This window comes from Dryas octopetala, chromosome 3 (genome assembly GCF_963921425.1).
Source record: "Dryas octopetala chromosome 3, drDryOcto1.1, whole genome shotgun sequence".
NCBI classification, from domain to species: domain Eukaryota; kingdom Viridiplantae; phylum Streptophyta; class Magnoliopsida; order Rosales; family Rosaceae; genus Dryas; species Dryas octopetala.
In genome coordinates this window covers 14,996,344-15,023,661 of record NC_141368.1, presented here as the reverse complement: position 1 = coordinate 15,023,661, position 27,318 = coordinate 14,996,344, and the positions used below count along the sequence as shown (strand labels likewise).

Genomic DNA, 27,318 nt, shown 5'->3' with positions numbered 1-27,318 from the left:
ATGTTATTATTTTTTAATTTTTAAAGGTATAGAATACGGGTTCATTTCATACATTTCTAAAGTATAAAATGAGATTTGTGAAGGCTGTATGTTAGATTTTAACTCTGAGATTTTGGGCGACAAACCAGAGCTTGAGAAGAAGTAAAAATGCACTGCCGAACAATTTCAGAGTTAAAATCTAATATAAAACCAACAAACCAGAGCTTGAGAAGAAGTCAAAATGCACTGCCGAACACTCAAAAATGACCGTCAAGGGTTCGATACCTGCTATGTGTGAAAAGATTGAAACTAAATGACCAATATTATATAATATGGAATGATTACAATATTAATAGACTTTAGTTATAATTTTAAAAGTCATAAGACTTATTCACTAAATTGTTAAATTAAATGATCTAAATAAAAGTTTTCCTAAAAAAAAATTGGATCCGAAATAGCAGCACCCAATTAAAAAATTGATAGAACACATGTTGAGAGTAATGTGGAGGAATGTCCTACATCAGGTATTGGGCCTCTTCACCCATTGTCAATTAATTTTGAATTGAATGCCTAAATAAATATTAATCCCAAAACTAATTAGAAATGAGTGAAGAGACTCAAAACCTGATATGAGACATTACTCTACGTTACTCTTAACAATACATGACAAATTTTAAATGGATGATAGAGTTAAGTTGGCAGGGGTTCTCCTACTCAAGTTTTTCTCATTGACGAAGATAAGAAGGGAGACACTAATTAGGCACATGACAAATTAAAACACTGCAATAAATAATAATGTCAAGGACTTCTCCCACTGTCCCACGTTAGGAGGAGAAGGTGGTTTGCAGTGCTGGGTTAAGAGATCAAATTAGGACATGAAATCACTATTTTGCCATTTCATTTAAGGTTTGTTTATAATATTTTAAGGGAATAGATCATATTGGTGAATCCAAATGACACTCAAAAAATCGTGAACCAAAATGAGACTTTGTGGACTATTTGTGCAATTAGCAAGTTCATCTACCTGACCAAACCGTGCAAGATCAGTAGAGCAGAGAGAGATTTTTACAACTTAGGGAATAGACAACCACACAATGAAGAAAAAAAGTATAAAAAGAGGGAAAAAAAAGTAGATGGAAGTATGAACTACAAAAAACTACATAACTCTCCAGGTTGAGGAGTTCTTCATTCACCTTCAATCTTCTAGCGGTTCTTCTTCATGCTCACATCTTCACACTGTAGAAGCAACCACCCCCAAAACACATTACATTTACTGATTTACCTTATATCACTAAACAGTAACACAATCATATTGAAGAGAAGATGAAATATACCTGTAAAAATCAAGGCCTTGACCCAATACATGCAACCAGCTTGCTCAACCAGGCAATTACTTACATATCCACTCCAATCACGTGACTTGGCAATCAAATCCTCCAATTCTTGGTAAAAGTTGGAGTCGTTTGCTGCAAATTCTTCATCAAAAACTGAATTCTCTCCCAAAAATTTCACTCATGTCGTGATAAACAAAAGGCATATCTTCTGGGCTTGTTTCAGGCACCAAATGGGGTTTCTGGTTTTGAACTGAATTACATGATTTATCAACCATGGGAGCTGAGTAGCTGACAATGGGGTTTCTTTCTTTTGGGTACCAGTTGTTCGTGAAGTTGATTTCCACTATTAACACTGTGCCTTCTATTAATCTCCTCAGCGAAACTTTCAAGGTCTTGGGCTGAAAGTAATCTTCTTCTCTTACCTAGACCACCCCCATCCAGCTCTCTCTTTAACACTCTCTTTTGCATCAACTCCTGAACAAAGGTGGGATTTTTGGCTATCTTGATGAGGAAAAAGAGCATCCTTTGTTGCTTACACTCCAAATTTCGAATCCCTTCTTCAACAGTAGTCAGTTGATGTTGTGAGTTCTTTAGTTGTTGCCTCAGATTCATGATTTCGAGTTGCAACAAATCCTGGTCCTTCTTTAGAGTTTCAAGTTCGTCTTCTAACCCAACTTTGGTTGAATCAGCAGAGACCATGGTTCCTTGTGGTTGTCTGTTATATCTGCTTCTTCTCTTGATGTTCTTCAGCAAGTGCTTCTTCCCTCCTTGAAACCCTTAAGTTGCAAACTCCCACCTATCCGGATCAACCTTCTTGAAGCCCTGATTACATAATAAGACCCAAGAAACAAAGATAAGGAAAATTTAAGCAAATCAAAGCTCAAAATCAAAGTAGGAAAAGAACCACAGAAGAGAAACTAAAGACAACTTAGAGCAGAAAAGGTTTACACTTTACAGGACTAATTAGAACCAAAATCAGAATACCAGAAAAATAAAAGTGAATTCAGTATATTTACTTTTTTTCGTATGTTTGTAAAAGCCAAGGAAAAAAATTTATGAAAGTGATGGAATAATCACATAAGTGTTAAGTTGGCGGATGAAGCTTGAGAAATTGCTATGCTTGAAGTATTTGGGCAACAGAGTCTTAGAGAACTCGTGGGAGTCCCAAACAATGAAGCTTTCACGAGATTCGCTCCAAGATACAATTGGGTCCGTATCTGGGTCATCCACTATTTGGAAGGTCTTGTTCAAGAAGAGTGGTGGTCCAGACTCGTGCAAACACTCCATGGGTTTGGGCACCACCATGGATGAAGATGAAGAATAGTCTCGGCCGTATTCAACATCATCCCCAAAAACCTCTATGCTTTCTTCTTTGATATCAATGATATGGATCACTTTACTGGGCGCCTCCTCCTTTGGTTTTGCTAAATCCAAGACCTTGTTTGAGAGTGAAGCGGTGGATGAAGATGACCTATCACACCGACTACCTTTGCAAGTCACTGTCTTTTGCTCTTTTTTGGCTGTCACTGCTTCTTGTGAAGGGTTGCAAGACCCACCACCACCACAACCACCACCGTCTGCAACCACCATTTTCTTTGTACTTAAAAAACAGGGTTTTAGAATCTGCCAAGTAAGTTAACAAAAGAGTCTGGCTGTTTGTGAAAATAGCAGAGTTTTATGGTTTTATTTGGGTTATTATTTTGGGTTTTTTTGGCCTCTTCACTCTTGTTTACTGAGAGTGAGAGTCTCAGAGGGTCAACGGGACAATGGGTGTGACTGTGCGAGCGTGTGTGTCCTATTTAAGGAATTGTAGGAGGTCGCCACGTTTCTGTATTTTTGAAACTTTTGCCATTTGGGGTTACCATATTGACCCCATCTCTTTGTCCCCCACCACCACCATTTGCCATTTGACGTTCCGGTTAATGGTTATGTAAATATTTGGAAAAAAATTGACATTCTTAAAAAATTTGCCATTTTTCGGCCTAAGCCCTTAAAAAAATTACAATTATGGGGCCCAAATTTGCCAATTTCAGAAAAGTCAAAGAGCTCATTGGATATCGATACCAACCAGGATAGTCGGTGCCATCAACCGTCGATTAACTGACCACCCTCGGAATGGTATCAGATGACATTTTGATGTTTCGATCAGCCTTGGTCAGTTGGTCGATTGGAGGCTGTCGGGTTGGTTACCGATCCGATACCAACCTTAGCTGCATGTATGCCAACTAGTTTCACTAGACACATCATATGGCTCGGTAGCCTCGGTGGGCTGTCTTTATTCGAAGAGCAAAGAGCTTACTAATATCACCCATCACCTAACTTCATTGTGTTAGGGGATAAATTATATTATTATTATTATTATTATTAATTTACGTATTATAATTTGAATTATGAATAGACGTAGAAGTTGAATTGAAAATTTATGTTTAGACAAGCTAAAAAACAAGTTTTATTTCATTAGATAAGTCAAAGTTTAATTATGAAAGTTTTTATTGAATATGTATGAACTATATATAAATGGAATTAATTAAAGGACTTGAGAAAAGCTTGAGGGAACGACCATCCTAAACCTGGCGAGTTGTATTTTTATGATATAGAATTAATAAATTGTAATAACCTAAATTTTTTAAAAATCAATTTATATATGTTTATTATATATTTATACTTATATTTATTTAGTTTTTAAAAAATATATATAATTATGTTTACATTTTAACTTATATTTATATGTGTATTTTTTTGAGAAAATTAGGATTAACTACCTAATTCTAATAACTTTTTGGAATACCAGCACATGACTATTTTTTTTAGTTTGGCTACTAACTTTCTTAAAAACATTTTAGATTAGATACCAAACCTTATTTTCAGCCTAGCCCATTTCTAGTGGGCTTATTTCATATTCCGATTTTGCCCTTGGCCTGTTTATTGGGTTTAGTATAATTAATAATTGTTAAAAAATTACTGTTTGGTCGTTGTGCGAACAGTTACAACTAAATTATGACAGTCACAACTTAGATTTAATTAGTTGTGACTGACTAGATCAATTATTTTAAAAAATATATATATACACAATATTATATAAATTAGGTTCAAAGCAATTACTTTACACAAAAAGAAGACTTAGTGCATTATAGTGAGTGCCACAAAGGTTTTGAATTTTGATGTCAAATTGCGACTTTGTATTTGCATGTATGTTCAGTTTTCATTGTGACTTCTTTTCCATTCTTATGACAAGTGTGTGTTCTTTTAATGTCTTCTAAATTATGATTTTCATTTTGCTACCTTTGTAATTTTTTCTTTGAGAGTAATAAGGTTAGAACCAATGAATCATTTGGGCTTTTGTTTCCTTTTTCCCTCCCTTTTTGGTAGAATAGGTTTACCGATACTTTTGCATTGATGTTGATTATGGGTTTCCATGTATTGTTCATGGGTTTGTCATTTTTTGAAATTAATTCATTGCTCAATGACCAACTCAGAGTTTTTTCAGTAAAACAAGTAATAAAACTCAAAATGGGTAGTAAATAAGAATGCTGGTCTTGAAATATTTTTGCTGGTTATGTAGGGGATACTCTGAACCTCTTCTCTATTTTACGTGAGCTTTTATGTTAAACATTTATGTATTTTATGTTAAACTTATCTTTTTCTTAATATTAGTCACAACTTCAAATTTTGTTATATGAGTTTTGGGGGTGGTTTAGGTGTACTTTCTATAGTTTGCATGCTGGAGTTTATGGTCTATCTTTTTCAAATTATGACAGTCACAACTTCAGATTTAGTTGTGACTACAGAACAATCACAACTAAATTATGAGACAGTCACGGTTAAGTTGTGACTTGATTGAATGTTTTTGAAAAAATTGTACTACAATGTAGTATAAATAGAGGTCAAAGCAATATTTTTTATACAAAATAATTACTAGTGCAATTGGGGAAGGTATCTCTTTCAACTTACCATGACAGTCACAACAAATTGTGAGATAGTCACAGTTTAACTTGTGACTTGTGACTGAATTAATTTTTTTTTTTAAATTGTATTACAATATTGGATAAATAGAGGTCAAAGTAATACTTTTATTGAAATTATTATGTAGTGTAGTGGTAAGAAGTGTCTCTTTCTCTTGCATGAGAGGGGTTCAAATCCCTTCTATGCCAAGTTGTTTTTGTGTTGTTGAACGGCGTTGGTCGGTGGTCGGCCGGACGGAGGTGGCCGGTGGTTAGTTGGGAATTTTTTAAATTTTTTTTATTGTAGTGGCATATGATGTAATTTTTATGAATTCTAATAGCCTTCACTTTATTAGTTTGTTTGACTTTTCAACTAGTATCTAAACTAAAATGCTATTAAATTTTAGTACCTAAACTAAAAAATTATTAAAGTTTGGTATTTAAAGTCAATGGACCTTTATTAATATTAATTATATTTACATTTTAATTATGTTATGTTATATATAGATACTTAAAAAAAAAAAAAAAAAAAAAGGGGTTTTTTGCTGGCTGGACATAAAGTCCAGCAACTTCTAGTTGGTTTCTATGTTTCTAATAACTTTCCTATTTGATGAGGAAAGCTTGTGTGATAGGACCCCTTTAGTAAGCTTGGCGGTGGAGAAGTGTGTGTGTGTTCGGCAGTAGTTTTTTAGGTGATGTTATAAGGTTGGAATTGAAAACAAAACAAAAGAGGAGTAGCTCAACTTAGACCAAACCCAACTGATCGACTCGAGAGGAAGGAAAGAGAGAGAGAGAGAGAGAGAGAGAGAGAGAGAGAGAGAGAGAGAGAGAGAGAGAGAGAGAGAGAGAGAGAGAGAGGAGGAGGAGAGAGGAGGAAGAAGAACGTAAATTTCTAACTTCCTTGGATGCTCTGTTTTTACTATAATTTAAAGTTAGTTTTGATTTCTATTGTTGTAAAGTTATTTGGATGTTTAGAGGTTTTTATAGGATCACAAACAATCATGAAATTGAAGGAGAAGAGAAGGAGTTTTCAGGTTGGGTGTACTGTGCAATTTTCAGTTTTGAGTTTTTGATTTTTAAATCCATTTGATTGTGTTTTCTTCTATTTTAATTGAAGTATAAGTTATAATTCATCTTTTCTTAGCCTTAAAAACCGATTTTGGTGATGAGAATTGAAGAGAAATGAAGTTGGTTGAAAATAGAAAAATATAAAAATTTATGCAATTTTTGGACAGTTTCGGGAAGCCTTCTTTGATGCCATATATCATGAGTTGTAATGGATAAAACATAAAATATACCCTAAATGTAGAACCCTAGACTCTAAAATGTTGAACCATGTAAAATATGTGAAAAAAAAAGGACAAGAAATCATAACAAGACGAACATCTATTCTTTAGTTAAAGAATGATAATTTTGCACAGTGAATTTTTGTATAAATATATATACTCTATAAAATTACACTCAAGAGCTTAAGAACTCATTAAATTACTAAAAATGATGCAAATTTGATTTGTTACTCAAGATGATAGAGAAAACTAAATAATGTAACAAGAAGTAGGGGTGGACACGGGTAGGGTTGGGTCGGGTTCAGGCCCAAACCGCAGACCTAACCAATACCCACGGGTTCACATTTTGGCAAACCAAACCAATCCAATTGAAAGATAGAAATCAAACTAATGTGGTCGGGTCAGGTTGGGCGGGATGGACGGTTTGTAAAATACCTGAAAAATGAGGAAACTGGCTAGAAGGTTCAAACACAAGACCACCAAGAAAAGAAGACAGCACCTTATCCACCAGACTGCCAATGTTTGGTTATCTTATTCCTAAAATAAATATTTATACATATCTAATATATTAGACTAATTGAATATTCACTTAAATATAATATATTCTTTATTCTTACAATAAATATATTTATATATATAATATATTAGAATAATTAAATATATTTCTTTGTGATTCACTGATTTAAGTGAATATTCAGTGTGATAAGGATACAAACCTATATATAAATGTTTCATATATATATATCAACCTATATATAAGGGAATGTTTCATATATACAAACCTATATATAAATGTTTCATATATAAACCTATATTGATTATTAATTAGTTTATGGAAATGTAAACCTATATATATATATATAAGTGTTTTGGGGTTTGAGATTTGGTTTTTATTCTAGTATACTATACTAATAATCTAATATACTAGTATACTTTAATATATAAATTATAAATTTAGAACAATTAATTAATTGGAAAGAGTTCTTATATCAAATGATATTAGGGTAAGGGTGTACAATATAGATATATATATATATATAATAGTGTAAAAACATGTGATATGCTTTGGAATAAAAAATAATAAATATATTAGTGTAAAAACTTCTAATGGAATATTTAATTTCTGTTAGGTGAAAAATTAATTAATTAAAAAGTGTTATGTGTAAAGTAAATTGATTGGTCTTGTTGGGAACTTGGGATATAATAAATAATATTCTTGTAAACAATTGAACATAAGAAACCGGTGGCGTTGTGGGTGTTGCTTCATGTAGTAAATAGATTTTTCATGTATTCAAATCACATTTGGCGCAAAATGGAAATGTTTTTGCTGTGGAACAGAAGGCTGTCAGGTCGGGTCGGGTTGGGACGGGTATTTGAAAGATCAACCCGCAGACCAACCCGACCTTTCGGGTTGTTCACCGACTCCTCTAAAATGTGGGATAGAAACCAAACCAACCCAATCCAATCTAATGTGGTTGGGTTGGTCAAGTTGGAACGGTTATTGTCCACCCCTAACAAGAAAGGCATTCTTCGTGCGCCTAACGTGTGCGCGTTGGCCGATCTACAGCTCCTTAACCACAGCTACCGATCACTTGTAAACTACAGCTGCAACACAATTCTAGCTGCAACTGCATCTGCGTCTATGGTTACCGATTTTTTTTTTTTTTTGGATATTCTATCTGGATATTAATTTTTGTGTGTTTAAATATGTTTAAGGGGATTTATTGGTTGAAGATTTAAACTTAGTGTTTTTTAGGATATATTGTACATGTAGTTGCAACGATCTACTTGTAGTTAATTGCATATGCAGATGCAAATTAAAGCCAAGCGATTTAGTGCGGGTGGGTCAATTTTATCGGGCGGCCGGTTGTAAACCAAACCTGCAGTCGACCAATTTTGTGCGAGTGTATCAATTAAGTTTTACCTGCCCCTTTTTTCTATCTTCAACCTAACCCGAACCGGCCCGAATCAGTTGGGGTAGACAGGTCTGGAAGGTTCTAGAATTAGTCGAGTTGGGCGGGTTTATGCTCACCCTTACTACGCCATCACTCTTGAATGTCATATACAAGATTAAAAAAAAAAAACAAGTAAAATTGACTTTTGGAGAGAGAGATAGATGCTTACTGCAAATCGCCTTCCGTATAAATCGAAAAAAACCTACAGTGAGAAAAAAAAAATCATTAGCACACTTAAATCAAGTTCTCATACATTTGTTAAGCAAAGAAAAAAGAGAAAAACAAAAAACAAAACAAAATTTAGTAATATTTCTTACAGAGTCCCAAATGACTTTTGGCACTATGATTCGCTATGGACGAGCATCCCCTGCCTAACTAGATGGTATGTACCCAACTATCAATCCTAACAATCCAAGATAATTTAAATGGTTAGGACGTACAATGTCTGCACACTTCATCCTATTATATATTGATTCTAATAGTGGAAATTCCTCACTCTTGGTACTTGAATTTTCTCTCCTTTGTCAAAGCACCGATCTATATTAGCAGTCCATGCCGATTGATCGACAATTAATTTACACCGAACTTGTTACAATTCGTAGACATTGTGTGTTTACTTGTAATATTAGCAAATATAGGTGACTCTGTAATTACTCCTTTATGTAATTAGGAGATTATGTATACTTGTACAAATATATATACCCCATTAAGGGATGAATAAATCTAATTCAAAAATTTTCACCCTAAAACGTTTCTTAGCATAACTCAATTACAAATTTACAACTACAACTGAAATTATATGCAAATGCAGTTATACTCAATAACAAAAAAACTCTAGGGTTTTTTTCAAATTTGATACCTGAACTATTACTCGTCTCCCAATTAAGTACCTAAACTTTTATTTGTCCCTATTAAGTACCTGAACTTTTATTTGTCCCTATTAAGTACCTGAACTTTTATTTGTCCATATTAAGTACCTGAACTTTTATTTTGTACCAATGTAGTACTAGGTTGATTTCCATTAATGAAATGGACATAAGTGAGTCATGTGCTTTGCTGGTGACCACATACCCAAGGCCAATTTAGCCATTTCATGAATACTTTAATATCTTCTTTCACTGTACGTACGTTCATTTGTGGTCAACTGAGGTCAATGAGAAAGAGAAGACAACTTAGGGCTTGACCAAGAGAAAGAGGTAGTTAGTGAAGAGGGGAAACGTGATAAAGTTCTTTGATTAAGTATAATCGAAGAAGATTAGGGCTCAGAGCAATGAATCCAATCATTAGACGCAGTTCTGAAATCCACAGTATGGTAAGTATAAGATTCTCACTTTTATCATACTCTATGTACTGATGTGAGTGTGATAGATTCTCTATTTTTTTTTATCTTTTGTGGGTTATATGGTAATTTTTTGTTGCTTTTCACGTGATGTTTGGATTTTTTTTTTTGGCATTTTGCACATGGATCTTGTTGGTGGGGGACAATGGGGTTGGCCGATGGTAGTTAAAGTTGCATTTACACCTGTATTATATTGATTTCTACTTAGTTTTCAACAAATGTGTTAGAGTTTTGTCTGCTCTATATGTGGCATTGAGGTTTGCATAATGGTGTTGTATGGTTCTCTATTTTGTTTAATAGCATGTGAACTGTTGTTTAGATTTTTTTTTTTAAAATCGCATGTGTACTTCATTTGGCTTTAAAATAACAATTGCAAATCTACACATAGTTATTGAAACACTAGAGTAGGTTTTGTCCTTTAGTACTCATTTAAAACAAATACATGAGTTATATTATGTGTTATTATGCTTTATCTGTTATTGTGCAAGTTTGATGTATAATTATAGTGACTCTTGGTTGGTTTTATTATTTTTAGATCCTGGATCTGGGTATTTTAGCATCCAAATTCATCATGGAGGGAGGTTCATAGACACGGGTGATACAGAGAGGTATGTTGGGGGTTAGTTCACTTACTTTGATCACTGTGAAATAGATTACATGTCACTTATAGAGTTGGATGACTTCACTAAAAATCTTGGTTATATGGACCTTGTAAGATTTTGTTATCAAAATTCTGAAACTGGAAGTTTAGTTTATATACTAACTGACAAAGAAGCCATAGATATGTGCACTAAACATTTACCACACAATAAAATTGCAACTGTTTATATGAAACACAAGAACATTAGTGGAATTTTGGAGGGCCAGCCATCTATTAATCATGAGTTTATAGATCAAGAGGCTCACTTTATTGAAAATCCAGTTGAGGCAGTGGGACAAGAGGAAGATGACTACTTTACTAATGTTCCTGTTGGGGCAGTGGAAGAAGAGGAAAAAGCCTACTTTACTAATGTTCATTTGGGGAAGTGGGAGAAGAGGAAGAAGATGATTAAGATATTGTTGACTCATGTTATGAACAATCTGAGTGTGAAGATGGTGGTGATGATGATGAGCAATTTGATAAATATGTGGATACGAGTTTTGGTGCTCCCAATTTGAATGAATTAGAAGTTGTTGAGTCTGATTATGGTGAATCTGATGAGCTACTTAGTGGGGATAGCTCATCAAATGATGATGAAGACACTGGAAAACATATGAAAAAGAACAGGTTGCCTAAATTTCAACAATTTAATGCACAAACAGATATGAACAACCCTCAATTCATTGTGAGGATGGAATTTGAATCTGGTGCATTGTTTAAGGAAGTTGTGAGAGAACACTCAATCAAGACTATTAGGCCTATTAGGTTTATGCACAACACTACAAAGAGAGTGAGGGCAGTTTGCAAAAAGAAAAATAAAGGGTGACCATGGGTAGTGTATGCTATCAAACTTGAAGATAGTTCCACATTTCGAATTCAGACGTATGTGAACACACATAAATGCCACACAAAGCAAAAAAATAGGTTTGCAACTTACCAGTATGTGGCTCTCGAAAAAATATGTGGATCAGATTAAGATCCATCCTAATATGGCAGTGAGTAGTTTTGGAGAGACAGTGAAGAAGGATTTTGTTTTAAAAGTATCCAGGTCCCAATTGTATAGAGCTAGGAGGATGACCCAAATTACCATTGAAGCCACATATGCACAACAATATGCATTACTTTGGGACTATTGTGCTGAGCTAAGGAGGACAAACCCTGACAGTTCAATTTTTATGAAAACTGAAGAGGACATGGATCAATTATGCTTCCAGAGAGTCTACATTTGTTTTGAAGCTTGTAAGAAGGGTTTTAGAGATGGATGCAGAACATTGATAGGCTTGGACGAGTGTCACATTAAAGGGCCTCATCCGGGTCAATTGTTAACTGCTGTAGGAATAGATGGCAATAATTGCTTGTTTCCTATTGCTTATGCAGTGGTTGAGGTTGAAAATAAAAGCACATGGCTATGGTTTCTTAAATTTCTGATAAATGATGTTGGCATAGAAAATGGGTGGCACTGGAGTTTCATATTAGACAAACAAAATGGACTATTACCAGTTGTATGTGAGTTGTTGCCCAATTCAAAGCATAGGCACAGTGTAAGACATTTGTATAACAATTTTAAGGGTGAGCATAAGGGTCTTGCACTCAAGAATAGACTATGGACAGCTGCAAGAGCAACTGCTGTGGCTAAATATAAGGATGAAATGGAACAGATGAAATTGAAGGATGACAAAGCAGTTGAATGGTTGGCTGATAAGTCCCCAACTAATTGGAGCAGGGCATATTTCAATTGCACTCCCAAGTGTGATATTTTATTGAACAACCTCTGTGAGTCATTTAATGTTACCATTATAGATGCAAGAGATAAACCCATACTAACTATGCTTGAGAGAATTAGAATGTACTTCATGGTCAGAATGGCAGAGAAGAGGGATTCTGTGAAGAAATGGATTGATGGAATAGGGCCAAGGGTTAGTGGAATTTTGGAGAAGAACAAACAAGAGTCAAGGTATTGCACAGCTGTATGGGCAGGGGACTTGAAGTTCCAAGTGTCTCATTGGAAAGAAGGGAATTTTTCGGTTGACCTTCAAAAAATTTCTGCAGCTGTAGAAGGTGGAACCTAACTGGCATACCATGTCCCCATGCTATTTTTGCAATATATAAGCAAGACTATGATGTTATAGACTTTGTTGATAACTGTTACAAGTCAGATGTCTACCTCAAAGCTTATGGACCTTTCATACATCCAATTTTCGATCAAGATCAATGGGTAAAAACTGGTACGTACTCCTCCTTTGGCTTCTCCCATATACCATAAACAACCAAGAAGACCCAAGAAGGTTAGGATTAGAGAGCCTGGTGAGAAGAGGGTCCCCATACTCAACCCTAACAATCCACACAAGCTAAGAAGGTTTAACATCAAAATCAAGTGCACTATATGTGGGGAAGGAAGGACACAACCAAAGATCATGCATTAGAAGACAACATGCAACTCAATTCAAGGTAAACCCCTACACTAGTATTTGTGCATTTATATAGGTGTGCATTTATCTAATACTTAATATTTGCCATGTAGAAGAACAAAAAGCATAATGTCAGAGGCACCAGTGGAGCACTATCTTCATCAACAAATTGAGGAACAATTTCAAACACCAATGGGGCTACTGCTGCTGCAGGGGTTGGTACAAGACCAACAAAATTACCTGTCAGTACATATGTTTAAATCCATGTGTGAGTACTTTGGTTTGGTTTAAATGTATGTATGTATGAGAACTTTGGTTTAATGTTGGATAGGTTAAAAGGACAAGGCAAGGTTCGAGAAAATCAACCAAAGAAACCTCTGCACCAATGCCACCTACTTCTGCATTAATTCCTCAACCTAGAGCACAACAAGCAACTCAACCCACTCATGTAGCAACGCCAAGGGCCCAACAACCATCTCAGCCAACTTCCACAGTTACAAGCACATCTTTTATATGAAATAAGAAAGTTGCAAAAAAGAAAACAATTTGGATGCCATGAGCAAGATTGGATTAATATGTGTATCTAATTAGATTATCTAGTTGGGTGATTGGAACTGTATTTTGGATGGAATTACACTATGGAAATGTGTTTTGAGTAGAACTAGACTATGAAATTAGAATATGGAATTTCATTTTGGGGTCTGTTATTTTGTCGGAAACTGAGGATTATTTAATTTTGTTAATTGGATTAACGCAAGGTCATTTTGCTTCATAAACCCATGCCTGTTATTTTGTTGGAAGCTAAGGATTATTGGGTCTGTAATTTTTTTTGGATTAATGCATGATCATTTTTTTTTTGGTCTATTATTTTGTGTCATCGTCAAGTTTAAATATACCTTAATTTCTTGTATTATTTTGCTATATATATATATATATATATATATAACATGGCTTCTTTTCAATCCATGAGAAAAAAATTTAAACGTTATTAGAGAGTCACTAACTCATTAATCAACCACTAAAAATCACTAACTCACTCTGTGTAACATCCAAGCTTGATCCAACTAGCTAGATGATGCATATCCAAATATACGTTTGCATACAACAACCAAGCCTAGCCCTCCATCACAGATGTCAATAAACATAGCCTTCTATCTATCACAAAGCCACCAAACATTTGTTACAAAATAGTAAAAATTTGCCATAACCATACACTAGTAACACTACCCATATCCTAAACCCCATCGCTCACAAAATTTGTAATCTACATTTGGCTTCTTCTTTTTTTCGCAGTTAACCACATCAAGAATATCATCACCCAAGAGAAACTAGAAATAGTCATAACACATTTACCCAGGTTCAAATCTTTGAAATTTCTTCTTCCATCAATGGATAGTCAGTTGGTAGACAAGTTGGAATAAAATGAGCTTATTTTCCTCTCTTTTTTCTGCAATCTATGTCTTAAATAGGTGAAGTTTGTTGGATGGGGGCTTAGTTATGGTGGGAAAGAAGGTGTCAACGCAGGAGAGAAGGTGACAATGGTGGGGAAAAGGACAGGCTGGGGAAGAGGGATGATGGGTAAACAATCCCACTTGAATTGACTAAAAAAGCCTTGGATTTCACAGCTTCCGTTAATCTTATTAACGGAAATCAACTTAGGTACTATATTGGTACAAAATAAAAATTCAGGTATTTAATATGAATAAATAAAAGTTCAGGTACTTAATTGGGACACGAGTAATAGTTCAGACACCAAATTTGAAAAAAAAAAAAAAAACCCAAAACTCTAATTGTAACTTGGTCTGGGAGTTGGTCGGGTAGGGTCAGGTTGAGGCCCAACCCGCCAGCTGAGCCGAATGGTCAGCTTGGGAAACTCCCCATCCAAACTGCTTGAGATGTAAATGGCCAGGTTCAGGTTTTGATAGCATCGGTTTGGTCGGCGAGTCAGGCGGAGTCGATTTGAGCCTTGACGAGGAGGAGAAGAGAAATCATCTCATGCGGCACCGTGGCAGCAACAATGAAGTTCGATGGTGGCTGAAGCAGAGAGGAAGATGAGAGGAAGAAGAAGAAGAAGACTGAAGATGAAAGAAGAGAAGGCGATCGAGGAAGAAGAAAAAGACAGAATAGGAGATGATGTGTTGAAGAAGGCTGCAGATCTAGAGAGAACACAGAAGTTGTTGATGTGTAGAGGAGAGAAGTAGCAGAACGAAAGAAGAAGTGGGCCGGTCGGTGGAATCTCCAGATCGAAATCGGCCCATTATTGATCGGGTTGGGTGGGTTGAAGCTTGGGGGTGGCAACGGGCGGTGGTTTGTCAGGTTTTTGGCAGTTGTTGGTGTCAACTTTAGTAACTTATATAAATAAAACACATACCTGAGTTTACCACAACACCACAGCTGCATCCATCGATGATTGAGAGTCAAGAATCTTCCTTGCACTTACAGACCTTTAGCACAAATTACTTGATGGGGAATAAACTAAATTGTGATCACTACAAGAAAATTGGTCTTATACCACTCCCCATTATCAGTGGTGTATTTGCACAAAAACCACTGACCCTCTGTGGTATTTTGAGAATATACCACAGACATGCCACAGAAAGTACATCAGTGGTCTTTGCGGGTGTATCGAAAAGTCAAATACCACCGGAAATTGACTGTGGTATTTGTTATGCACACATCCCCACTGCTTCTCGCCTGACACAACTTCCTTGCGAATTTGCAGGCCGGCATTTGTGCATTAAATGCACAACAGTAGTCATGTTAGCTTTATATACCACAGCCCATACCCAGTGATATATTGCTCCTTATTGCTTTTTAGTTTTTTATCCCATAGATCTATATATTTCCATATAGATTTTACATTTTAAAATTATTTGGAAATTTGGAACTTTATCAGATAAGTCAGGTTCTTCAATTATCTTCCTCAGATCAAATTTCTTCCCAACAACACCAGGCCCAACAACCCCTTCACCAACACCACTTAAAACTCCATGATCTCTATCTATGGTCAAAAGCATCATTACAATCATATAATACACCCATAATAAAACACATAACCAAACTAGTTTCACTATTCAAGCTTCAATATGTTTCAATCAACAACCCTTTCACCAAAACATAAAAGAGATTTCTCACAATGTTCAAGCTTCAATATGTTTCAATCAACAACCCATTTACCAACACACAAAAGAGATTTCTCACAAAAAAAAAAAAAAAACACAAATTATTTGAATAAAACAATCAAATTAAGGGGGGAAACTGGAAGATTTACAACGACCCAAAGATAAGTAGGCAGTGGACACAAGTAAATCTAGGAGGTAATACATAAATGAAAAAAAAAAACTATGAGGAAACTTGTACCGCCACAATACTATACATAAACAAAACCAACAACAAGTGATGGTTCAAGGCGCGCAGAGAGGGGCGATAGGTGACAGAGTAGCGCCAGAAAGTCTTTTAGAGGGAGGCGCGTGACACGCGTTCTCCGGGTTCCCAGCGTCAGGTGGTGGCGATTCCACTGGGGTTTTGGAGATCGAAGCATTCTGGTCCCATGGGGACCAGCGCTGTCTCCATGGAATATATCCAGCAGAGCGGTGGCAATGCACTGCCTCTGGGTTTCTCATTTCCTCAACCCCTTGTCTTTCTTCAAGATGTATGCTCTTTCTTTCTTGAAGCTCTCTGGCGCGTGTTGGGTTTTGGAAAGGGTAAAGCCCATATATTTTTCTTTGGTTCTGCTAAGTTGCGTGAGAGAAGGGGGAGACTCAGAAAAAGATGGGAGTGACAATTTGTACAGAAAGAATAGGATTTGAGGAGAAAGAGAGAAATGAGTCTACAAGGAGATGTACGGTTGGATATGGAGATGGTTGAATTTTTATGGGGGGGAAAAGTTGAATTTTTAGTGTCTTTGGTTAATATTATTTTTAACTTGAATTTTTTATCGAAAGTAATTATTTGAGGTCCCATCGGGATAGTGAGTTAAGCGTTGGGTATTTTCTATGCAAAATTTTTTGTCAGAACATTGGATATTATTTGACAAAAGGATTGATTTGGAACTCATTTGCAACTGGGTCTGTGACAAAAGGCGTGGGAACTTCTCTATGCAACAGTGTTTCGGTCATAAAGCTGAACTTATGACTGACACAATGGATTAAATATCACTGGCACTGTAGTCAATATTGTAAAAACCACACGCGGCAGTGGCTTTATAGCTATTTGCTATAGTCAATCTGTGGTTTTTTACTTAATCACCATAGCTAACTATTTACCTGTGGGTTATGACATATTATTTGCCATTGGATTTAGGCAGTGGCAAATACAACTGTGGTATAAGCCCCTTTTTGTTGTAGTGGATTGTTTTGTGTGCAAGGGGATCTCGACTTTATATATAGAGTGGCAGAGTATGAGTCTAACCCATAACTAAACTCATATGATATATAACCATATTAGCCTAGGACTCTAATTCATTGTCCTCTAAGTAATAGGAATCCCTTTAGCCTTAGTAAACCAAAAACACATAAATCCATATAGGATTCAAGGTATAATTCTAATTGAACTCTTGATCTTTGCTTAGGCCACAAAACCCTTAGACAACTATGAGACCACAACAGGTTGTGTCAAAGTACAACGTACTCCAACAGTTGGAGGCAGTTGTTTTTGGGGTTGGGTGGTTTGATGCCCACTCCTAAGTCCTAACTTTAACTCTTAAACCGATAAAGCAAATAATATTAATTTTTAACTTGATAAAAAATTGATTGGCAACAATATTAGTATAAACTAATAATATTAATATTAATATCAACTACAGTTTTTGATCGATTGGTAGCTATGCCGATCCATCGACAGTCTAAGGACCTTCTAATTAATACATGTACGTGCGTGAAACATGCAAAAATTTTCTTCATTGTTACAAAATTTAGTTCAGTTGTGTTTGTCCTTTAATGTAAGAAATCAACCTTATTTCTTTTTAAGTAATTTTAAGAGTTGTCAAGCCCTTAAGAGTAATATATCACAAATTAAATTTTAAATTTAATCTATACAAAAAAGTCGAACTTCCGCTAGATTGGTAACATAATTGTCATGTGCCTCATATTTGGGGCAGGAAATTGAAAAAGAGAGAAATTAGAGATTTGACGCACCTGGGATGGTGCAAGGATAACATTTACCAATGCCCAATGCGTTGATATAAAAACCACAAGAAGAAGACGGATGTTGTAAGTAATATCCAAGCTCAAAGCCAAATACACCAATGCGTTGTGAATGTCTATGTATTTATAAGAAGAGTTGTTGTAATCTTGGCCTTGCAAATATTGCAAGGACGCCAAACCCGTCCCCTCTACACTGCAACCCTCCCCCAAATCCCCTGCTTCTATATCGCCAACCATGACAACCATACGTTGTTTCTGGTTGACTGTTAATGCATGGAGCTCTTTCCACATACCGAGAAGAATTCAATTGATTCGGACACTTGAAGAAGCTTACAACTGTTGAAAGCCGACCGATATCACTGCAATATCTTTTGGAATAACTTTTGGAATGAGAAAAGGTTGAAGAAGGCTTGGAGGGTGAATATATTCATAATTAGGTCAATGGCAATTATCACAAGAGGCTACAAAATCCATCTAAAAAGTATGGTAATCCTTTTGTTTGTTCACAATTACCCCCAATGGCCTGCAGTAGGAGATGTATGGATTCTTCCTGAATTTTGGTACACCATTGGGAAGAAGAAGATGGTACAAAAAATCCGTTTTTGTAGTATCGTAACTCATCATGAAGAGAAAACTTAGTCTTAGTGTTCAAATGGTCCTCTATGGATTGAATGAGACTGGCTATTTTAGGATCATTGGGGCAATCTTGCTGAATCTATTTTAATGCCACTCCAGATGATGAATTGGTATCTCCACCGAGATAGTCAACGGCAGCTTGCCCCAAAGAACATTAATTTGGACATCTTAGCTTTCAACAGGTGATGACAAATTTGCACAAATAAGGTTTAAAAATGGTGTTCATCAGTGCTTGAAATGTAGAGGAGGGTTAGAAAGGCCAAATGGTGTTACCAAGAATTCGTAGTGACCTTCGTGTGTTCGATCTAAACCCTATCTTGTAAATGTCCTCCTCCGATATCAGAATATGGTGATAACCAGACCTCAAGTCCAATTAAAAAACAAGGCAGCTTAATGGAGTTCAGCCACTAATTCATGAATGATCGATAGTGTTCGTAAGAAGTAGAACACAGAGGAAGAGACTAAGGAATTCAGAGTAGATTCATATTCATTCATCACCCTCACTCAATAAGATATATAACTCTACCAATGAAATGCAAGTAACATTTTGGTGTTCTCAACAATGAGAATAACAGAATGAGAGTGACTCACTACTTTACTCCAGGATAGAGTCTAGGATTATTCATCAAGGGAAGAAATTTACATATCCGATAAGCCAGTCAATATTAACAAAAGTAAAATATTGCAGGGCTATAGCAAAAAGAAGTGTTGCATGGAATTATAAACAATATAATTAGTTTCAGGTAGACCAATCAATGTCTATAGTGCCATTTTGACTTTTACTATTCTGCATATATACTATATGGACCAAATCATATCAAAGACATGTTTCAAAACATTTATATCTGGTCGATGCTCGATCGTCCTAAAAAGATAAGGGTACCTTTCGTGACCCATCGTAACAAGTAAATTAACATTGATATTCAAATCGTTTGAATCCTGATCATCACCTAGCTGATAGAGTACATGTTAGCTCCACATTAGAACATGCTGGATTCAAATTATCTTGAACATCACAGACCGGAATTTCTTGTGGGCAAAAATAAGGCTTGGGAGGCATTTCTAGGCATTCAACATCTCTTTCAAGCATCTCTATGACTTTTTTCATTGAAGGACGATCACTTGGCTTCAACTGAATACACCATAAAGCAGTTATAATCATCTTTTTCACTATTTTTCTTTCCTCCTCTGTAACATCACCTATCTCCAAATCATTTCCCTCATTGTATTGATTGTACACCCATGAGGGGAAGTAGATTTGGCTTGAATGCTCCATCAATGCATTTGAATTCTTTCTTCTGCTTGCCATTTCCATCAACAACATTCCAAAACTATATACATCAGCTTTGTATGAGATACCTCCAATATTTTTATAGAACAACTCAGGAGCCATATATCCCATTGTTCCCCTTGCTGCCGTCAAAGAGACAATGCTATGATCGGTTGGATATAATTTTGCAAGCCCAAAGTCAGAAATCTTTGGGATGAAATTCTCATCAAGAAGAATGTTATGAGGCTTTATATCGAAATGCAGAATTTGCATGTCACAACCTTGATGTAGATATTCAATCCCTTGAGCCACTCCAAGAGAAATCTCATAAATTTGATTGCAACTTAAGAGGGTATTTCCTTCTTTTGTGTAGATGTATTTATCAAGAGACCCATTCGGCATAAAGTCATATACTAGAGCATGCTTTGATCCCTCGACACAATAGCCAATGAGTTGCACGACATTAACATGGTGAATTCTCCCAATTGTAGCTACCTCACTCATAAAGTCTTGTCCATTAGCTTTGGGTTTGCTCAACATCTTAATTGCTCCAAAACGGCCACTGCGTAATTTCCCTTTAAATACGGAGCCATAGCCTCCTTCACCCAACTTGTCCTTAAATTTATTTGACATATTCTTAATGTTTGCATAATCATACCTTATCGGCATTATGTTATTAGCACCATGAAGAAAGTCTTCGATGGAGCTATGCACTGAAAAGTGTCTTCTTTGCCATTTATGGATCAAAAGCGCCATCACAAATGGAGTGCCAAATATAAATTTTATCGAGAAAATCAATCCTGTATAAGAAAGGCACCAAAATAGTCATGAGTAAGAAAATTTATTTTTTGCTCCTAGTTTCAATATTTTTCTCAAAATGTTAGTAATATTATGTGCGTGATTGTCTAGTTCTTTTGTTTCCAAATTAATCTATTGTTTCCATGAAAGATAGGTGAAATATGTGCTAAAAGTATAATACCAGCTCAAATAATGGTAGAGTCATCAAATTTATTCACAACATTGATCTCAGTATCTTGTCAGTAATAAGTCAGGTTCAAAATTCCCCCAGATTTGGATAAACAAATTAAATGGTCTCTTAATTATAGGCCACAAACAACAATTCTTTCGAGCACAATAGACCCATTTATTTTTCCTATATATTTGTTTAAAGCCATAACTCTCATAACCCCTTTATTGGCATTCCAATACCCCTAGTCAGAATTACACTTTCAACAAAGCGAAGGTACTCTTCAAGAGAAAAGTGTAACTTCGTGAGAGTTATAGTTTTAATTAAAATGATTTTTGGATTCTATGTAAAATTTAGGGTTTAGCCTATAAGATTTAGGGCAAAGTCATAATTAAATACTAAATCCTAAACCCTAAATCTCAAACTCTAAAATAATATTAAACCCTACTAGAATAAACCCAAATTATAACTCATACTCAGCTATAGTTTTCACTTTGGATTTTATTTTTATCAATTAGGGTTTAGGGTTTAATTAGCTTCTGGGTTTTCGGCAAAGCTAAACCCTAAACACTAAACTATAAAACCATGATCCAGCACCCTAAGGTAATCAACCATGAACCATAAGCTCTACCATATTCAAACCTAATAAATAAAAGAAATAATTTTTTTATAAAAAAGTTAAATAAAAGAAAAAAATAAAAATAAAAACCCAGTAGAGCAATATCAGAAAGAAGATCAGTATAAAGTCACTAGATATATGTAGCTTAAAAATAAATAAAAATTTTGTCTGGGTTTTTTACTCAAACCCATAGTTTTTTGGGGTTTTGACTGATTTATTATCAATAAAACACGTACTGGCCATCATTAAATGAAAAAGAATCGGTAAACGATTTTAGAGTATACCACAACTTATACAAAGTCTTACCGATGCCAACGAGTGGTGCCCATCGTTGATCTATAAGAAATATTAAAAAAGTGAAAAAGATAATAAGTTAACAAAACTGAAGATCGCCACTGTAACTTTGAAAAGTAAAATAAACTAATAAAGTGAACAAAGTCAATGATTTGATTATATGAAAGAAATAGAATATCTTACTGAAGTTAAGGATGACGTCATTGTCGTTTGGTCCATGTGCTGTGAGAAATTCAACAAAAATGAGCAAAATCAAAGACTTGACTAACTTTGAGAAGCGCAACTAGAACTAGGGGGTGGGCATTTTAACCGTGCACGGTTAAAATTGGTCGAATCGCACTGATAAAATACCGTAAAAAATTGTGTTGATAAAAAAAAGTCAATATCGTAAAGAAAACCAAACCGTACCGGTTCCTTCTGGTTCCACACTTCATTTAATCAAACCGCACCGAACCACACCGCATAAATAAAACAAATATATATTTTTATATTTTATACCATTTTTATATATTTTTTATGCATATTTATACCATTTTTATATACTTTTTATACACATTTTTATGTTTATTAACTTTTAATTTGTTTAACTTGTAGTTATAATCATTGGTTGTATAATTGTATTTGTTTTTAACTTTTAAGTTTTAAGCACTAAGCAAGTAAGCAGGTTAAACAAATTTCAATGTGTGAGCTTTTTTTGTTAAATTAATTGAATCAACTTGTAAACATATTTTTTTTTTTTGGCCAAAACTTGTTAATTAGGTTGAGTTTGCATCATTAAAATAATTGGGCTTGGGCTTAAAAAAACAAATCTGAGGCCCAAAAGTGCCAATCTAAATAATAGCTTATTAGGCTCAGAACCGTAGTAGAGAACCGCACCGCACCTTGAATGGTTTGGTTTGGTTTTTCTCCTCCCTTCCCGGTTTTTAGCACCGAACCGCACTGTATAGAAACGTCCGGCACGGCGCACGGTTTCGGGAGTGAACCAAGCCAAACCGCACCGCGCCCACCTCTAACTAGAACGAACAACTTAAGATCACTCAATGTGCCTTGCATATTATTTTATTTTTATGTTGCTTTACTATAGCAATGGGTGGTTAGTTGGCTTGAGCTAATGTTATGGGTAAGCCTGGGCCGACCTATTTGCGCAAAGGGTATGTCGATCTTAAACTTGATATTTTTGTGCCTGACTAAAGGCTCAACTGACTTTTAGCTCAACCCCGACCGAACTCTAATGTCTCACAATTAGAAAATTTAGGCCTTCAAAATTTGTTATATTTAATCAAAAGAGCATCTAGAATATGGTAATTACATTATATATCTAATTATTTTATAAAATACTTGTGACTTAGTAGTTTGGACCAAATTGATAAAGATGAAGATTTACACACTCAACATAACAAAAACACCGAGACACTATGTATGTCTATTATGTTCTTAGTCTATTTTATGTTTGAAGCTCTTTCGAATTAATTTTCTTGTTCATTAGTTTTCATGCAATTTACTTTGTGTTTTTGTCTTTCAATTTAATTTCAATAAAAGTTCTCTACATTCTCTGCACTTTACCTTCAAGCTCGTTCTTGTAATTTAATTTCATTAATTACTTTATGCACTGTACCTTATTTGCACTTATATTTAGTATGATCCATATTGTCGGTTGTTAATTACAAAACACTTTGTCCCCAAGGTAGATAAGGACTTAGGCCATGAGGTGGTTCCTTGCTTGGTTGCACCATCGCCTTGATAGAAGTCTAGATTTAGGCGCAAACATCAAATTTTCACATTCAATTCCGTTCATGCCGGAATCGGACTTGACCTATGGCACGCCCTGCATCAAACACCAAGAAGGACTAAAGGTTTTGCTTCTGGCCTCCCTTGGCCAAAAAATAGCAAACAGTGGGGACTCGATGGGTGGGGGTGGGGTTTTGTCCACAACAACCAAGGGGAGTTGTCTGCAGCCGATGCTGGGTAGGGACCCTACTGTTGTAATTGTACTCTCTGCCCAAAATGGCTCGAGCCTATTGCTCGCTACCAAAACCAGCTCGGGCCTACTGCTCAAGCGTTTTTTTACTGACTTTTGAGCTGTTAGTTGTTGGTTGATATTTCTCTCTTTATCTTTTGCCTTGATTATTTTAATTCATATATATTTACTGTTTTATTGAATATTGTTTTTAGTAATATATTAGTGATTGCTATATTTGTTAATTAAGCTTCCACACAACACCTACCTCATGAGTTTAGTAGTACGAAGTTAATTTTTGTCCGCTCAAAAGTAATGGTTATTTAACTGAAATAAACATATATATAGATACTAGAGAGAGGCTTTTACCAATATATACATGATGTCGAGGACAAACAAAGAACCCTACAGTGACAAAAGAGAAAAAAAAAAAAAAAACATTAGCACACCTAGTCATCAAATATAATAATGGAAAAAAAGTCAACGCATATAATTATTTAAAATCAATTTCTAATATATACCTTTCCGGGCTACAAATTGTAATAATGATCACCAAGAAATAATAGTAATGGGTATGATGATTTGGTTATATATGCATTAATTGGGCCAAATTTCACTTTTAATTCTTGTAGGTTTGGTTAAGTTTCACATTAATCCGGCCAAATCAAGAATGTGGGTGGGCTAATGATTTAGAATTATGATAAGTGTAAAGTTTGATTCACTCATAAATGTCATATAATAATTAAAAATTGAAAATTGAAAAGGTACTCTTGGAGAGAGATTGATCCTTACTGCGATTCCATTCCCATAAAAGTCGAAAGAAGCCTACAGTAACAAAGAAAAAGCAAAACATTAATTAGCATACTTTTAAAATAAAATTCTGATACTTTTCCAAGCAATAAAAAAATGTAATAATATTGCTTACAGAGGCGCAAATGGTTGTTTGATACAACTAATTTTGAAAATAAACCATGTTTTGTTTTTAATCAACAACTTTTAGCTCTTTTCCGGCCAAAAAAAGAAAAAAGAAAAAAACTTTTAGCTCTTTAAATAAATTTTAAAAATATAATTATATATGATAGTGCTCAAGCACCCAATGAGTAGTTCTGCATACTCGAGGGGACTTCCCCTGGTTATGAATATGATTCTAAAATTAAAAAAAAAATTGTTTAATGTCTTTAAAATTTCAAATTTTGCATAGTTTTTAAACATATCCATCTATATAATTGAGAAGAGGGATGATTGACGCACCTGAGATGGTGTGAGGAAAACATTTAGAATAGATGTGCCAAGAGCCTGGTCCGCAAGGGAGAGCATCTAACCAATACTCGACCTCAAAGCCATGCACCAATGCATTATGTATGTCTATGTATTTGTAAGACTCGTTGTTGAAATCGCCGGATGACAAGGACGACGCCCAAGTGATCCACTCTAAACTGCAACCCTCCTCTAAATTCCCTGCTAATACATGGCCAGCCCTGACATAACCATACGTTTTTGGTTGACTATTAATGCATGGAGCAGTGTCCACATACCGAAAAGAATTAATCAATCGATTCGGACACTTGAAGAAGCATACAGTTGTTGACAACGCATTATATGTAGAGTCATCATTTCCAAATATATCGCTGGTAATTGAAGAATCACGAGGAACGGAGGAGCAATTGTTGCTGTGAATAAGGCCAGGATCTACGAGTCGGAGTGTTTCGTTATCGTAGTTGATTGCCTGTACGTAGAATTTTCGAGATAGGTCTTCTAATACAGTGATGTTGTTGTCACAGGACAGAGTAAATTGTGACTCTCCACAGTGCTTTGGATCGTATTTTAGTCGGAAAGGGTAGCTTATGTTATGGATATTGCCACAGGAAGAAGGCGTACACTCCTTGCCGCCGTTACAAGTTTCACCAAAAAAGACAGTAACAAGATAGGCTACAATTAAAACCCACCCAGACAAGCTGAATATGGACCTTCCGCTTATTCCCATTGAGGGAGGGAGAGAGAGAGAGAGAGAGAGGGTTTTATTTAGACAACTATACATCTTATATGGGACGATGGTGAGTGGGCACCGTCGGTGAACTTGCACTAGTCTAGTCAATGGCAGGACATATAGGTAATTAGGTAATAATGCCATTTTAATTAGACTTTTAGTAGTCTGAGTTTGACGATTTCATTGTGGTCCTAGATTTCATGAGAATTTCCTACCCAAACTTGATGCTAAGCTATAGTTTATTTAGATATTGACACAATTAGCTGCTTAGAAGAAATTAAGGATATATAGGGATAACCTTAGAAATCCAGCAAATTCTCATCTCTTACTTTTGCATATGCATGGTTAATGGCTTTCTTTGGCGCAGCTGAAAATACATGCACAGAATCCAAGACTCCAAGTGTTGGGATGATCATGGCATGGCTATCCATTTCCCATTTGGACACACAAAATAGCTTAATTAACTTGGACAGCTGAGTAAGGCTTCCATTCAATGATTCAAATTAAATACTAACATAGATACAGATTAAACGTACTATATATTTTAGACGAAAATGAATTTCAAAAGGAAAGTCATAATTAAATTTGGTAATGCTGTGATTATTATGGCATAAGTATGATGTCAATTAGGCGACAAAATAATTTAATTATGGCATACATATGTATAATTAAATTATTTCGTCACCCAAAGTATTTTTTCTTGTAGTGGTAGGGTATAAAAATGGGGTGCATAGTATATAAATGAGCGAGGTTTAGGGTTTAGAATTAGAGTTCTGCCCAAAATTTGAAACCTAAACCCTAAACTGTTTTGCTGCACAAACCTAATATTTTTTTTGGGAGATTTAGAATCCAGTCCATTTTATGAGCCTTTCTTAAAATAAGACCGGTAGTGATTTAGAGGTTTTAATTAAGTTCTTTTATTTTTCTTTTTTGACAGTTTTATGTTAGGTTTTAACTTCAAGATTACCAAAAATCTTGAAGTTAAAACTTAACATACAGCCTCTACAAAGCCTACTCTACACCATAGGAGGAGAAATACCTTTCAAGTAGGGGGAAATACCCTTCAAATCAGGCAAAGACTTTATTATGAATTAAAATGATTTTTTTTGTAAATTAAAAGGACTTTATAATGAATTAAAAGGATTTTCTTATAAATTATTATGAATGAAAATGATTTCTTATAAATTTTAAAACACCCCCGATCTCCATCTAAAAACTGTTTTTTTAAAGAACCTAAGCCTAATTATCTCTATTTTTTTTATTGATTTATTTGTAACTGGCCATTTTTTATTTATTGTAGTGACATGTGATGTAATATTTATAAATTATAGTACTTTTACTATATTATTATGTTTGACTTTTTAACTAGTACCAAATTTAAAATACTATTAAATTTTAATATCTAAATTAAAAAACTATTGAAATTTAATACCTAAAATCAACAAACCTTATAAAATAAAGAATAACATTGCAAATGTCTGGAACGATTTTATTACTCATTAAATTTTTTAACAATTTTTTAACTTAATAATGAGCATTTATTTATATGTTATAAGAAAATA

The 27,318-nt window shown here is 35.0% G+C and overlaps 2 protein-coding genes and 1 pseudogene across 2 annotated transcripts; 1 reads left to right on the top strand and 2 right to left on the bottom strand.

Annotated features, from left to right (window-relative positions):
* Positions 1-1,182: 1,182 nt before the first annotated feature.
* On the bottom strand, positions 1,183-2,903 carry LOC147291259 (heat stress transcription factor A-9-like; annotated as a pseudogene).
* Positions 2,904-11,463: 8,560 nt separating this feature from the next.
* On the top strand, positions 11,464-12,543 carry LOC147291258 (uncharacterized). Its single transcript, XM_086235905.1, has one exon. It carries the CDS (start codon positions 11,464-11,466, stop codon positions 12,541-12,543), a length of 1,080 nt encoding a protein of 359 aa, XP_086092031.1.
* Positions 12,544-19,528: 6,985 nt separating this feature from the next.
* Positions 19,529-25,777, bottom strand: LOC147291257 (LEAF RUST 10 DISEASE-RESISTANCE LOCUS RECEPTOR-LIKE PROTEIN KINASE-like 2.4). Its single transcript, XM_086238005.1, has 6 exons — positions 25,021-25,777; positions 24,562-24,594; positions 24,139-24,174; positions 21,996-22,034; positions 21,825-21,854; positions 19,529-20,732 (listed from the first exon to the last, which is right to left on the bottom strand). The coding sequence occupies exons 1-6, from the start codon at positions 25,751-25,753 to the stop codon at positions 19,609-19,611; spliced, it is 1,995 nt and encodes a 664-aa protein (XP_086094131.1). The 5' UTR covers positions 25,754-25,777; the 3' UTR covers positions 19,529-19,608.
* Positions 25,778-27,318: the final 1,541 nt, after the last annotated feature.